The sequence below is a fragment of the Hemicordylus capensis genome, chromosome 2 (assembly GCF_027244095.1).
Source record: "Hemicordylus capensis ecotype Gifberg chromosome 2, rHemCap1.1.pri, whole genome shotgun sequence".
Taxonomy (NCBI): Eukaryota; Metazoa; Chordata; class Lepidosauria; order Squamata; family Cordylidae; genus Hemicordylus; species Hemicordylus capensis.
In genome coordinates, this window is record NC_069658.1 from 293,089,785 (window position 1) to 293,104,068 (window position 14,284).

General features: G+C 45.9%; 1 protein-coding gene across 1 annotated transcript in view; it reads left to right on the forward strand.

Moving 5' to 3' along the window:
* Positions 1 to 4,696: 4,696 nt before the first annotated feature.
* LMCD1 (LIM and cysteine rich domains 1) overlaps positions 4,697 to 14,284 on the forward strand; it is an 89,210-nt gene continuing 79,622 nt past the window's right edge. Inside the window, exon 1 of the mRNA XM_053296803.1 lies at positions 4,697 to 4,902. Within this exon, the coding sequence (XP_053152778.1) occupies positions 4,876 to 4,902 (27 nt within the window). The 5' untranslated portion in view covers positions 4,697 to 4,875. The remainder of the gene's footprint in view (positions 4,903 to 14,284) is intronic.

Below are 14,284 nucleotides of genomic sequence, written 5' to 3' on the forward strand. Positions count from 1 at the left end.
GAGAGGATTTTGAAAAACTAAACATTAACAGATTGCCAGGGCCAGATGGCATCCACACAAGAGTCCTGAAGAAACTCAAGTGCTGATATCCTAGCAAAAAAAAAGTAACTTGTCCCTACAACCAGGTTCTGTACCAGAGGACTGGAAAGCAGCTAATGTAACTCCGATTTTCAAAAAAGGGATCCGGGGGGATCCGGGAAATTACAGGGCAGTTAGCTGAAATTCAGTGCCCGGTAAATTGATGGGAAGTATACTTAAGGACAAAATTGTTAAACATATAGAAAGACAGGTCTTGCTAAAGGAGAACCAGCATAGCTTCTGCAAAGGCAAGTCTTTTGCAGTTCTCTGTGGGTGTCAACAGGCATGTGGATAAAGGTGATCTGATTGACATAGTATACTTGGATTTCCAAAAACTTTAAAGCTTTTGACAAAGTTCCCCACCAAAGGGTATTGAGTAAAGTTATCAGTCATGGGATAAAAGGTCACGTGCATGTGTGGATTGGAAGCTGGCTGAAGGACAGAAAATGGAGGATAGAAATAAATGGACACGTCTCCAAATGGAAGGAAGTATGCAGTGGGGTCCCTCAGGGATCGGTACTGGGACCAGTGCTCTATAACTTGCTCATAAATGATCTAGAAGTTGAGGTGACCAGATAAGTTGCCAAATCTGTAGATGACATTAAATTATTTAGGGTAGTGAAATCCAAAACAGATTGTGAGGAGCTCCAAAGGGATCTCTTCAAACTGGGTGAGTGGGTAACAAAATGGCAAATAAGGTTCAATATAAGCAAATGTAAAGTGACGCATATTGGGGCAAAACCACCCAACTTCACATGGAATCTGAGACTTCATTGATAGAATCTGAGTTGTCAGTGAGGCTGTTCCCCCAATCAGGTGAAAGCGGGCTAGGGGAGCCTAGCCCAATTTCTCCTGATCATGAGAACCACCGGGCCCACAGGTGATTAATCCGCCAAACTACCTCCAGGTGGTTAACCCGACAAACTACCACTCCCCTTAAAGTGGGTTTGCAGAGCGAGCACTCCGCAAACCCGGTTTTTAAAATCGTGAATTGCCGCAGCGCAGCTCTACACCATGGCTACTCGCGAGGAGACCCCTGACTGGGAGGATCAAAAGCAGCCTCTCGGCTCGGGGGTCTCTCCAGCATGCCCTGTGTGCTCGCGCAAGGCATGCTGGAGCTTCCGGGGGCCATGCGGCCCCCAAACTCACTAGCCCCTGCTGGCTCCATGATGGAGCTGGCAGTCGTGTGGGCGGCCGATCCAGCCGTCCAGGGCTACTGCCCTGCTCGTGTGTGGGGAAAGCGGGCTATACCCGCTCTCCCCGCTAATCCCCTAGAGGCTCTTCTTACTAATCGTGAGAAGAGCCTCAGTGACTGACCAGGAAAGAGATCTTGAGGTAATGCTGGACAGCTCATTGAACGTGTTGACTCAGTCTGCAGCAGCTGTGAAAAAGGCAAATTCCATGCTAGGGATCATTAGGAAGGGTATTGAAAATAAAATGATGCCCTTATACAAATCTATGGTGTGGATAGATTTGGAGTACTGTGTACAGTTCTGGTTACTGTATCTCAAAAGGGACACTGTAGAACTGGAAAAGGTGCAGAAGAGGGCACCAAGATGATCAGGGGCCTGGAACACTTTCATGAGACAAGGCTACAGCATCTGGGGTTTTCTAGTTTGGAAAAGAGGTGACTATGGGGAGACATGATAGAGGTGTATAAAATGATATATGGAACAGAGAGAGCGGACAGAGAGAAATGTTATTCCCTCTCTTACAACACTACAACCAGGGGTCATCCCATGACACTGAGGCCAAGAAATTTAGGACCAACAAAAAAGTACTTTTTTACAGGAAGCATAATTAATCTATGGAATTCTCTGCCACAGGATGTGGTGATGGCCACTAGCTTGGATGGCTTTAAAAGGGGCTTTGAAAAAGTCATGGAGGACAGGTCTATCAGTGGCTACAGGCCACCTCCAGCCTCAGAGGCAAGAAGCCTCTGAATACCAGTTGCAGGGGAGCAACAGCAAGAGAGAGGTCATGCCCTCACATCTTGTTTGTGGGCTTCTCAGAAGCACCTGGTGAGCCACTGTGAGAAACAGGATGATCAACTAGATAGGCCTTGAGCCTGATCCAGCAGGGCTGTTCTTATGCTCTTATTTGTCAAGCCCTGCATTACACACAGACATATGCAACTGTGGCCCAATAGTCCTTTTTGTTTTAAAAGCTGCATTGGAAGAGTTTAATTGATCTTGGAAAAGTCATGGGGGTGAGGTGTCACCATGACTATTTAAGACTCGCATTAAATCTGGATTGAAAGACACAAAGGAGAAAAGATGGCCTGTCCTCTCCTAGCAACTTCATATGACTTCTTACAGAGGTGTAGTCCATTGCTTTAAATTCATATTCATGTCAGCTACTTTAAATAAATCCACAAGGGTTAGAGACTAGAACAGTAAACCAACCATTAATGTTAACTGGAACAATTTCTTAGACTTCATTTTCCATCTCACTTCCCATATCCCATCAGAACAGTGCCATTGTTTCAACAACAGGACTCCAGTAAGAGCTTTGCCTGAGGAATGGACTCTAAAAATGTGATCCTAAAGTGTAGTCACCAGTTGTGCCGACTCACAGCACAACTTTCCCTAAAGAATTAAATCCAACTGTTACTTTACTATGGTTTAGAATTGTAGCCTAGGGGAAAACTGCCCCTTTAAAGAATCTATTTCCATTTACATTCTTGAATAAAGAAATCAACCACAACAGTGTTTTCCTATTCTCCACCCCCACCACACACACACACACAAGAACATATGGAAGAAATTTTAGCAAGACATAACAGTATTAAAAATGGGAAATGGCAGATTTAGGTTAGGGCTTTTTTGTAGGACATAGTTAATATGCAGCCTTGAGATGGGGAAAATAAGTTCAATTTTGGAGCATGGCCATCCTTTAAAACTTTTTAAAAATCATGTTTTGACTTCAGAACAAAGGGAAAAGCCATGCTCTTTACTGTTAGAGTTGAATTTCCCATTTTCTCAGTATTTTTTCCTCCTTCACTGGGCTCAGATTTTATAGAAAATGGGAATCTAAAGTGGATATGAGATCCATTTGTACTTTTCACATTGCACAAATGGATTTTGTTGCTGAAGATCTTTTTTCTTTTGCTATAGCAAGATCAGTGGAAAAATTGCTTCTTAAAAGCAAGACAGCCCTGTAGGTTTATAAAATAACACTGTTAAAACTATTCTTGACCACCTCCCACCTCCCCATGCTAGCTAATTCAGTTGACCTGTGTCTACTGCCGTAGCTTATCTATATTGTCTCTTTTAAGTTCTATAAAACCACAAATACCTTCAAAGCTTAGGGTAAGCTTGACTGCTAAATAAGATGTTTATATAAAAACATAACTGTGACACAGGAAACATTTAAATGATGCCTATTCTTTGTTAAAATAGTCTTGTGGCAGCTGAAAAACTAACAGATTTATTTGTGGCATATACTTTGATCAACTTCAACTCACAATAAGATGTATGAAGATACATCTTATACAAACTTATAGTACCTCTTACATCTCATGGCCTTTTTGCCCCACGCTTATAGTTTTTAAATCTCTGTACCGATGTATCCACTTTTAAGTGGTGCAGTGGGGAAATGCTTGACTAGCAAGCAGAAGGTTGCTGGTTCAAATCCCCACTGGTATGTTTCCCAAACTATGAGAAAAACCTGTATTGGACAGCAACAATATAGGAAAATGCTGAAAGACGTCATCTCAGACTGCGCAGGAGGAGGCACTGGTAAACTCCTCCTGTATTCTACCAAAGGCAACTGCAGGGCTCTGTGGGAGCCAGGAGTCAAAATCGACTAGACAGCACATTTTACTTTACTTTACCCATGTAGTTATATTTGCCAACCAAGGACAACACTTTCAATGAAATACGTGGAAATGAATGCTACCAAAAAATATTGCAAAATATTTAAGATGTTACAAGTCTCTGGTAGTTTTGGTGCAAGAAACTTAACGAAACACTGCTCCTCTCCCCTGGTATCCTTTGCCAAGTACTTTAATAATTTACCCAAACCATAAATCACAGCAACCCAAACAAATCCTCACTTCAATCCCTATCTCTAGGTTTTGGGTTGCTGTTTTTTTAAGTTTCTCTGGCTTAAAAAAGAAAAAGTATTCGTTTTAGATAAACGTTCTGATTATTGTAAGGTCCCGATCAAGCTGTTGATGTAGGAATAACAAGGACTCCGGAGCCCAGCTTAGATCAGAATTTATTTTTGGCTGTAAAGAGCTAATAATAATATCACGGTCCCGCCACCGCTAAACGCACTCACTTCCTCTTTATGTGAATGAATTGGCTGTCTAAGTACAATGCTTCCCCGTCATCCTTTAAAAGGGAAAGAGGGAGACGTGTGATTCAGAGCAGGAATTCCAGCCTCCCTGCTTGCGCCATGTGAGGCAGATGTGCAACACGCCCTTCGCAGCTGGAAACTGGCGCAGCTCGTTCCTACTCTGTACTCCATCCCTCCCCTCAGGGGGTTAAAGCAAACCTAAGAACCTGAGGATAAACCCTCGCTTCGCATTGGCTGAAAGTTTGAATTCCGTCTCTGATTGGCTGGCGGGGTTTTAGAGGGAGCTGTGGGCTCCAATTAAAGGGACTTCGTTCAGCCAACTTGTGGATAAGAGCTCAGGATAGTGGAGAAGTAGCGTTATTCAGAACTACCGGTCCCTTTGGCATCCACACCAGTTTGTAGATAAAAAACACTCTACGACTGCTTCAGAGCTTAAAGCAATAGCCTGTCAGTTTTGCTACTGGTGGATTCAAAGTAAGAAAGACAAGCAGAGGAATGGATCTCAGTTCAGGAATCCAAAAGGTGAGTTTCATCACTTCTTTTTCTTTTTCTTCACTTCCTGAATTCATCGGGAATGTCCAGTGTAGCCTGCTCCCCTCTCTCTGTGCGTGGTGATTTTTTGACTGATCATGGCAATTAAGAGTCTCTTCTATGGGGGCTGCTGCTGCTTTTCATTGATAATAATGACTGTAACTTTATGGTGAGCAAAGTCTAATGTCTGCTCACTACTGCTCTGACTTGAATATGTAGTCTTGCCTAGGTTATTTTCCTGTCATGTCTTATTCTGGGGAAGTCTAGTAAATTGTCTTACACTTTCACAGTTTCTTCCTGCTCTTGTAGATTGCAGTCCCTGCCTTGGCTGCTTTATGTGCTAGAAAGCAATAGCAGCAGAGCAAGCATAAGGTTGCTAGGAGATATCCTCTCTCTCTCTCTCTCTCTCTCTCTTTCCCTTGACCTAGTCTGTTGCCCTGGTACTTTGGGTGTGGTCTTTCACTCACACACATTGTAGTATTGGTCATAAAGGAAAGGTTGTGCTGTCAAGTCGGTGTTGACTTCTTGTGACCACAGAGGCCATGTGGTTTTTGTGGTAGAATACAGGAGGGGTTTACCATTGCCATATCCTGCTCATTATGCGATGATGCCTTTCAGCACCTTCCTGTATCGCAGCTGCCCAGTATAGGAGTTCCCCATATTCTGAGAAACACCCCAGTGGGGATTTGAACCAACGGCCTCCTGGCAGGTTATTAGTCATGCTAAACCAAAAATGAGAAGTGTTCCAGTTATTCCAGTAGCTTGAATACAAAGTTTCACAAGTATTTAGAAAGCTAGCCATAAATTTGCTGCCATGATATGTATGCCATTTCATATAGCAAAACTTAAGATAATATCCCTGCAAGTCTGAATCTGTAAACTGTGTGTGAAAACAGTGCCTCAAGACCTATTGAGCTGGAAACATGTAGAAGTTGGTATTGCTGCACCCCTATGGCTTATTGCTAGGTAAATGTGTACAGGGCTGCAATACTAAGCTTGCTATCAATGGGCTTTACTCCTAAGTAAAGGTAAAGTAAAAGAAGGTTTCACTTCAAAGTAAAGGTTGGGTTTGAAATTAAAAATTGTTGGGGTGATTCTCATGACCAACAAAAATCGGGCTAGCAGAGGCTAGCCCGATTTTTGTTGACCGTAAGAACCACCGGGCTCGCAGCCAAGCCTGGTGGTTCTTGAGCAGGTAACCCACTCAAGAACCCCTGCTAAAATATAAAAACAGATCTAATTGAATTTTTTAAAAAATACTTACATAAAAATACCATACAATATACAAAGAAGCAGCAATGGAGACAATCACATAAAAGCCTGTGTAAAAAGCCAAGTCTTCACATATTTTCTAAAAGCCATGATGGAGACCGAGGAGCGAATAGCCATTGGGAGAGCATTCCAAACTCTGGGGGCAGCAACAGAGAAGGCCCTGTCCTGCGTGCACGTCAACCGAGCTTGCTTCATTGTCGGCAGACCCCCCTCAGATGACTTCGTCAAGTGGGCAGCAACCCTTGGGAGCAGGTGGTCCCTCAGGTATCCCAGGCCCAAACCGTTAAGGGCTTTAAAGGTCAAAACCAGCACCTTGAGTTGGACCTGGAAACAAACTGGTTTCTAGTTCTAGGTTTCACTTCAGCAGATCTTTGGGGAAACTATGCCCTAAAGCCGATAGATCTTAGACACAAAAAATGTGTGTTATACTTGTCAGTCCCTGAGGCTATTCTAGCGACTCCTGGAAAGTGGACTAAGGGAGTCCAGCTCACTTTCCAGTGGCCATGTACTGCAACGGGAGACGTGTGGCTCCCGGCAGCAAACTGCACTAAGTACCCCACACTGTTAAACAAAGTTAGCAGAGCGAATGCTCCACTAACCCCATTTCCCTGATCATGAGTTGCCACGGCGCAGCTCCATGGCAACTCACAAGGAGACCCCTGACTGGAAGGCTCCAACAAGCTTCCCAGCATGGGGGTCTCCCCAGAATGCCCCATGCACTTGCGTGGGGCATCCTGGGAATTCCAGGGGCCAGGTGGCCCCCGATCCCCACTGCCCCAACCGGCTCCAGGATGGAGCTGGTTATTGTGTGAGTGGCCAATCCAACCACCCAGGCAGGTTGGAGTGCTCATGTGCAAGGAGAACAGACCAAGCCAGGCGGCCCTTGAACCCTGCCACCCTTACTGACTCCGTGACGGTACCAGTAGTCATGTGGGTTGCCGATCCAGCTACACAGGGCAAGCTCCCTGCTCGTCTATGGGGAGAACAGGCTAAGCCTGCTCTCCCCACAGAGCCTGGTTAGGCTCTACACACTAATCGTTTGTAGAGCCTCAATGGCTCAGACAACCTACCCCTTGTTTCCATGCCTGACCAGACTTTTAAATCCAGGTTTCCATGCTAATCTGATGCATTCTACCAAAACGGATATCCAACAAGGCTTTTTTGGACCATAAAACTTGGGAATAACCTTTTCTAAAGCATCAAGCTTCATTATTGTTCTGTTCCCCACTCCCCACTCTCCCAGAGGCCTTGCTTTGGGTAGAATTACTATTGCATCTTGATTGATTGATTAAGTGCCGTCAAGTTGGTATCAACCCTTAGCGACCACATAGATAGATTCCCTCCATGATGATCTGTCTACAGCTTGGCCTTTAAGGTCTCTCAGTGGTGCATTCATTGCTGTCACAATCGAGTCCATCCACCTTGCTGCTGGTCATCCTCTTCTTCTCTTGCCCTCAACTTTTCCCAGCATTATGGACTTCTCAAGGGAGCGGATCTTCGCATACTGTGTCCAAAGTATAGTTTGAGCCTGGTCATTTGCGCCTCGAGTGAAAATTCTGGATTGATTTGTTCTATGATCCATTTGTTTGTATGTTTTCCTGGCTGGCAGCACCAAAGTTCAAAAGCGTCAACACTTTTTCTGTCTTGCTGCTTCAATGTCCAGCTTTTGCATCCATAGAGTGTCACAGGGAAAACCATTGTCTGAATGATTCTAATCTTTGTAGGTGTAGACATGTCACGGCATCTAAATATCTTTTCCAAGGCCTTCATTGCAACTCTACCAAGTGCTAGTCTGTGGCATATTGCAGCTTAGACTTGTGTTAAAAACACTTGTGTTGAAAATCCTCTGAATTGAGTTCTACTACTTTTTGACTCGATGGAGCATAATTACAGGATTGTGCAGACACTATTTGCAGACTTTCACCCCTTGCTTTCTCAGAGCTCATGTTACATACCTCCAAAAGCCATGATCTTGGAAATGGGCAGTTGAGAGCTTTATATATGTTATATTTAGAAAGGGGACAATTCAATGCCATCAGAGTGGAAATGGGCATGAGACACTGTTGCTTTCTAAAGAAACTGGTGATGACACTATCTGGCATGTAATATAATAGGTGTGCAACCTCATCTATCTGAATAAAATGGCAGATATCTGAAGCATTTGGCAAGTCAGAAAACTGAGTAATGGGAGTGTCATTTGCACAAGGCCCAAACACCCTGGTCATGGAATGAGGGAGATACTTCAGGCACCAGCAGGATCAGCCTGGGTGCTAGGAAGACCTATGTGGTTACATAGGGTATCAAACCTTGGTGTGTGTGTGAGGGGGGCGGGTGCTGCCACAGCCCCTGCAGTGGATAACCACTGTGATTCCCAATGGTGACTGGGGCATTGGAGAAGAAGATCATACCTTTTTTTTTTTTAAAGTGTAAAATATCCTGCCGCTTCTGCCTCACAACCTGTGCTTCTGCACCGCTCTACAGAGTCCACAGAGACTGCTTAGGTGGCTGAATTGCATGTGCAGTGACAATATGAGGGACCAGCCTGGTAACAAACTTGGTTGGACTGATCCCTCAAATGGTGGCTGCACATGCACACTGGGCAGCAGGGGTGGGGGTGGGCAGTGGGGGCAGACTCTGTGGACTTAGGCAGGAGCATGGGGTAGCAGAAGCATATCTTGTGAGTGTTTAAAGGTAAAATCTGCTTCCTCACCACCAGCACCCCACTCAGACAGTGCCAGCTTTCAGATGTGACTTTGGTGCCCCACCTCCCATATTAGGTTACAATTATATTCTGACGTGTTTCACACGACCCATGTGAAGCCCCAGATGGGGTTTGGCGGGGAGAGTGGGCTTAGCTGGCTCTCCCCACATATGAGCAGTCGCTCGTTGCTGGGCGGCTGGATGTGTACTGGTGGGATGGGATATAAATAGTTTAAATGAATTACTGGAAGCATTTAACAGCTCCATAACTTAAGCAAGCAGTGTTCCCATATTACAAATTGATGGGATGCTCCAATACTGGTTTCAGGGGCTTCTAGGCAAGTGCATGTTGGGATACCCAGGCCCTACTTGAATCCAGGGTTCTGGGAAGACAGCAGCCTGGAGCACTTTGCTGCTGCTGTGCTGGGAGATACCATCTTGTCCATCCTCTCTTTACCACCATGCAATGTATTCTTTTAAACAAAAGTATCCATCAGCTGGGCACAATTCATAGTGACTAAAAAAAGGCTGCAGAAATCCCCATTATTCCCTGTGGAGGGGAAAGCTTAAAGACATGCCAACTTCAAAAATTCTTTAAAAATCACCTCTTTGCCCAATTTCTTTGAAGAAATTGTGGCTTAAAAAAAAAAAGGTGCTTTGCACAGCTGCAGCAAAGTCCTCCAGGCCACTGCCATGAATCTTGGAGTGGATTCTGGAAGCTCTGCTGGTAGCCCATGTGCATGCGCACTGGAATGTACCTGTTTTGTGTTTGTTTTTTAAACAAGATGGCACCCATCAGGACAACAGTTGTGAACTAATCTGGGTGGCTGCCACTGTCTTACTGTCCAGGTAAGGCCCAATTAGGATGGCTTTCCAGGTGCCTCCCCCGTTGATGAATAGGCTTCTTTCACTGGCACGTATGTTGATCCAAGGCCTCTGGAAAAAGCCCATTCACAAATGGGGTATGTGGTGATGAGTGACTTGTTGTTTCCATCTTTCTAATTCACAAATGAGAACTTTATTCTATGAGGAAAGCTCCAATTTATGAACAGGAAAGTCAATGATGGAGCAACTCCCTCAGCTAAGAACTGTGGGCACTGGACAGATGGGCCTTCGGGGTTGGTCAGCAACGGCCTGACTCCCAATACTACCCCTGGGAGGAGCTAAAATCTTGACTTGGCTAAGGTTTTCCAATGAGTTCACTGGAAATTTGAACCCAGAGCTTCACTTGAGCTCATAGTTTATGTTCTTAATCATTTCACTACACACTTAAAATGCTCGGCTCCTGGCGACCACAGAGCCCTGTGGTTGTCTTTGGTAGAATACAGGAGGGGTTTACCATTCAGGTCTATTTCTGCCACCTCTTTGCCTCTTCCGCTTGCCTTGGCACCTCTTTCTCCCTCTCCACACTTCCAAATGTACCGCTGTTTCTGCCTCAAATCATCACTTCACCTCCTGCAGCCTCCTGAATTAGAGCTTAACATTCCCCCTTCCCTCTCTTTCCACCCTTGTTGGCTGTGAAGTCTTCACTTGCTCCCTTCAGTTTGATTTCTGGTCTTTCTACTCTACCAAACAGTTCTTTAAGAAATCACCAATGATTTCTGGCATTTCCATCAAACAACCTCGGTTCTGCTTGAACTCTCAGCAGCTCTTGACACAGTTGATAATCTCTTCTTTTTATAAATTCTCTCTAGGTTTTGAGGACTCTGTTTCTTCTTAGCTTTATGACTGATCATATACAGGATTTCTTCACTAGTTCGTTTTTCTGCTAGCGTACCCTGGGGCTCCATTCTTGGCTGCATCCGTGGCTTTATTCAACATTTAGAGTTTAGCTTAATCAATGAGGCTGTTCACACGAGCAGCCCTACCTGGGATTGCACAGCCCTGCTGGGGTAAGACTGCTCATGTGAAGTGCCAGGATCATGACCGATCCCAGTGCTGCCCCACTGGATAGCCCAGGGTTTTTAATCTGGCTTTTACCTGGGTAGAAGAGTGAGAGCGTGCCTCTCCCTGCTCAGGTCACCGGTCATGTATCTGCTTGGGCTGCCTTCCCAAACAGACACAGAGCCAGGCACCTAGGTTGCCAGGCTGAGAGAATCCCTCCATGCATCACACTCTGTGCACAGTGCACTTATAGATTTCTGGAGGTCGGGCTGTGTTTTCTCAGCCTCCAGATGGCCATGCAGTAGGGATGTGCGTGGAACTGGCTTTGCCAGTTCAGCTCAAATTCAGAGCAGATTTGAGGTGACCCAGCCTGCTCTGGGCTCAGGCCCAGCTGAACCATAACCAGCCGAGTCAGCTTGTGGACTGACTTGAGTGGGGGGGAGGGTTATACTTGTAAAGGGGGATCCTAGCTGGATCCTAAAATGGGGTTGGCAAAAGGGAAATCTTTTACCTTTAGTTTCCTGATGGTGGGGGCTCCTCCAGTCCCCTTGCTGGCTTTCCAAATGACAGGCTGGGCACAGAGTGCACAGGCTGGGTGCATGTGCTGGGTGCCTGTGCACAGAGGCTTGAACTGGGCCGCAGCCAGCCCAGCCTGGCATTTGGGAGGCCAGAGGGGGTGGGGTGGGGTTGGAGGATCTCCTGCCTCTGATGTTGTTGCTGCTATTCCTGCCAGCAGGAAACTAGAGGTAAAGGATTCCGCTTTCACCGCCGCCCACTTAAGCTTCCTAGAAGCCATTTGCAGCCCAGCCGGCAAAGGGGAAGGGGATGGCAGGGAGTTCTCCTGCCGTCCTCTTGCAATGGGGAGAAATTTAGCAAGAAGGGGGCGGCAGGGGTCTTCTTGGGGGCTGCAGGGGGCTTGAAGGGGGCGGCCGCCAGCCGAGCAGGGCTTTGTAGGGGGCAGCAGGGACTGGAAGCTATCCTGCCGCCCGATTCAGTATACAAAACGAGGAGCTGCGCCACGCCGAGCGGGAAATGAAGCGGGCGGTAGGGAGATATCCTGCCACCCGATTGCTCACAAAAATACGGTGCCTTTGTTGGGAGGGGTAAGTAAAGCCCCCCTATCTTTATTGGAACCCCACACCCCAGTGCCGGACCGCAGCTCCGCGGTTCCGTGCACACCCCTAGGGGAATCCCAGTAATGCACCACACATTTGTGCAGTGCATTATTGGGGATGGGGCGACATGTGGCAGCATGTCCCGGCACCCCAATCCCCAGAGCTGGTGGGCGAGCTGCATGTGACCTGCCGCTCATCTGGGCAGGCAATCCACTCTCCCGGGAATGGACAGGAGATCATCTGCGGGGAGGGTAAGCAAAACTCACTCTCCCCACGACCTCCACGAAGCTCTTCTCACTGGTCGTGAAAAGAGCTCCAAGGTCATTCACACAATCACGAACTGTGTTCTATCCAGGTTTGGGAGCTGTGTGTGCTCACAACCTTCAGTTGTGTGGAAGCAAGGTAGGAGAAAAACTTATCCGGGTTTTTCTCCTACGTTGCTTCTACACAACTGAAAACTAGGAGTACACACAGCTTCCAAACCTGGGGAGAACAGTTCTTGATTGTGTGAACGATCTCGGTGTATAAGAAGTGGAAGATGAAAGTCTGTCTCTCAGGTTTCATTATATCAGTTTAACAAATGTGAGCTCAGAAGAGACAGAGGAATGAAGAGGGTCTCCTAATTTTCTATCTCTCTACTCTTAATGCTCCTAATGGTCAATAGGATTTGCAAGTGCAGAGTCTTGATGCCTGCTGGAGCTTGCATTTCCAGCAGACAAAGCTTCCATAGCCTACTTACCAGGTGAAGCTTCCCCTTCTACTGACCTGCTCTCTTTCATTCATTGGAAATTCCTAGTACTTCCAGGGATTCTGCCTCCTAGATTGTGCCTCAGGGAATCATAGTGGAAATTCTCACGATCGGCAAAAAGCAGGCTAATGGAGCTGAGGCTGCTTTTTGCTGATTGTCTGCTGCCCGGGAGCCACGCAGCTCCCGGCAGCAAACCTCCCAGAGTACCCCTCCCCTTAGCTGAAGTTAATGGAGCGAGCACTCCGTTAACCTCATCTTTCTGATCGTTTATTGTCTCTCCACACCATGTCAACACATAAGGAGACCCCCGCTGGGAGGCTGAAATAAGCCTCCCGGCTCTGGGGGTCTCTCCAGGGTGCGCTGCGCACTCACGCGAGGCATCCTGGAACTTCCAGGGACCATACAGCTCCGATCCCGCAGCCCCCACCGGCTCCATGATGGAGCTGGCAGGAGTGTGGGTGGCCAATCCGGCCACCCAGGGCTGCCACCCTGCTCGTCTGTGGGGAGAGCGGGCGAAGCCCACTCTCCCCGCAAACCCCATTCCGGCAAGTCTCACTGATCATGAGACTCGCCTCATAGTTTGTGAGCTACTTCGAGCTTCCTTTCGTTGATGGTCTTGAATATTGAACATAACAAGATTGTGTTCCAGTGAATCACTGATGCTCACATTTAGTTGTGCTGGAGTTGCTGCCACCTAGGGCATGTAAAAAGGAACATCTTCTATAGTTTAGCTCTCAGAATTAAACATATATGATAAATATTGTAAACAAGCTTAATAGTCTTCTGTATGTAGTTGACGAAAACATCAACAGGACATTCTCAAGAGTCTTTCTTTTTAAAAAAAATTAAAAATGCAGATACCATATTCCTTTTGATTTCCATTGACCATCTCTGAACCTCTACCTGGATATTAGACCTACTCCTTGGTAGCCACTTTCCACATCTTACTGAAGCCATTAGTAAGTCTCCTGTTATTGCCTTCCAGTAGCCTTCAAATCTATATATAGATTTCTTGTGAGAGCGGAAATAAAACCACTCATAAATCCTGTATTGGTCATATTGCCTACACAGCACTTACCTTGGTGAACTGCTCATCTTCAAAAGTAGAATAAGTGGCAAAACACCTCCTGTTAAACAGAACATCACCTGCTAGACCAAAATCAAATACATTATAAAATGCAAGTGCCCTGGATGCAACATTCAGTACATTGGAAAAACAGACTGTCATGTACTACTTAGAAACCAAGTTGGCAATCGTAAATAACTTGAACAGCTGTTGCAAAACCTGTTAAATACTGATGGCCACAACCTTTCTGAGTTGGAAATATTCTTCAGAGAAACCATCTAATCCAAGGATATTGGAAGAAAAGAATTTCTAGATCTATAGACTTAAGATCCTAATACCCTATGGCCTGAATCTTGAAGATAATACTCTCTCTGCATGTTTAACTCACTTGTGCTATGTATGTGCTAGTCTGCTGAGAATTCCACTCCCCTTTAGTATTCTTTAAACTGTCATCTTGGATTGCACTGTTCACTTAAATAACTATGTTACAAAGGAAGGCAGAAGCCAGGACATCTGACTAAAGACTTATTTATTTTTTAGATCTGTTTTGTCATTCACTAGGATATTCCCCACCCCCCACTTCTGAAC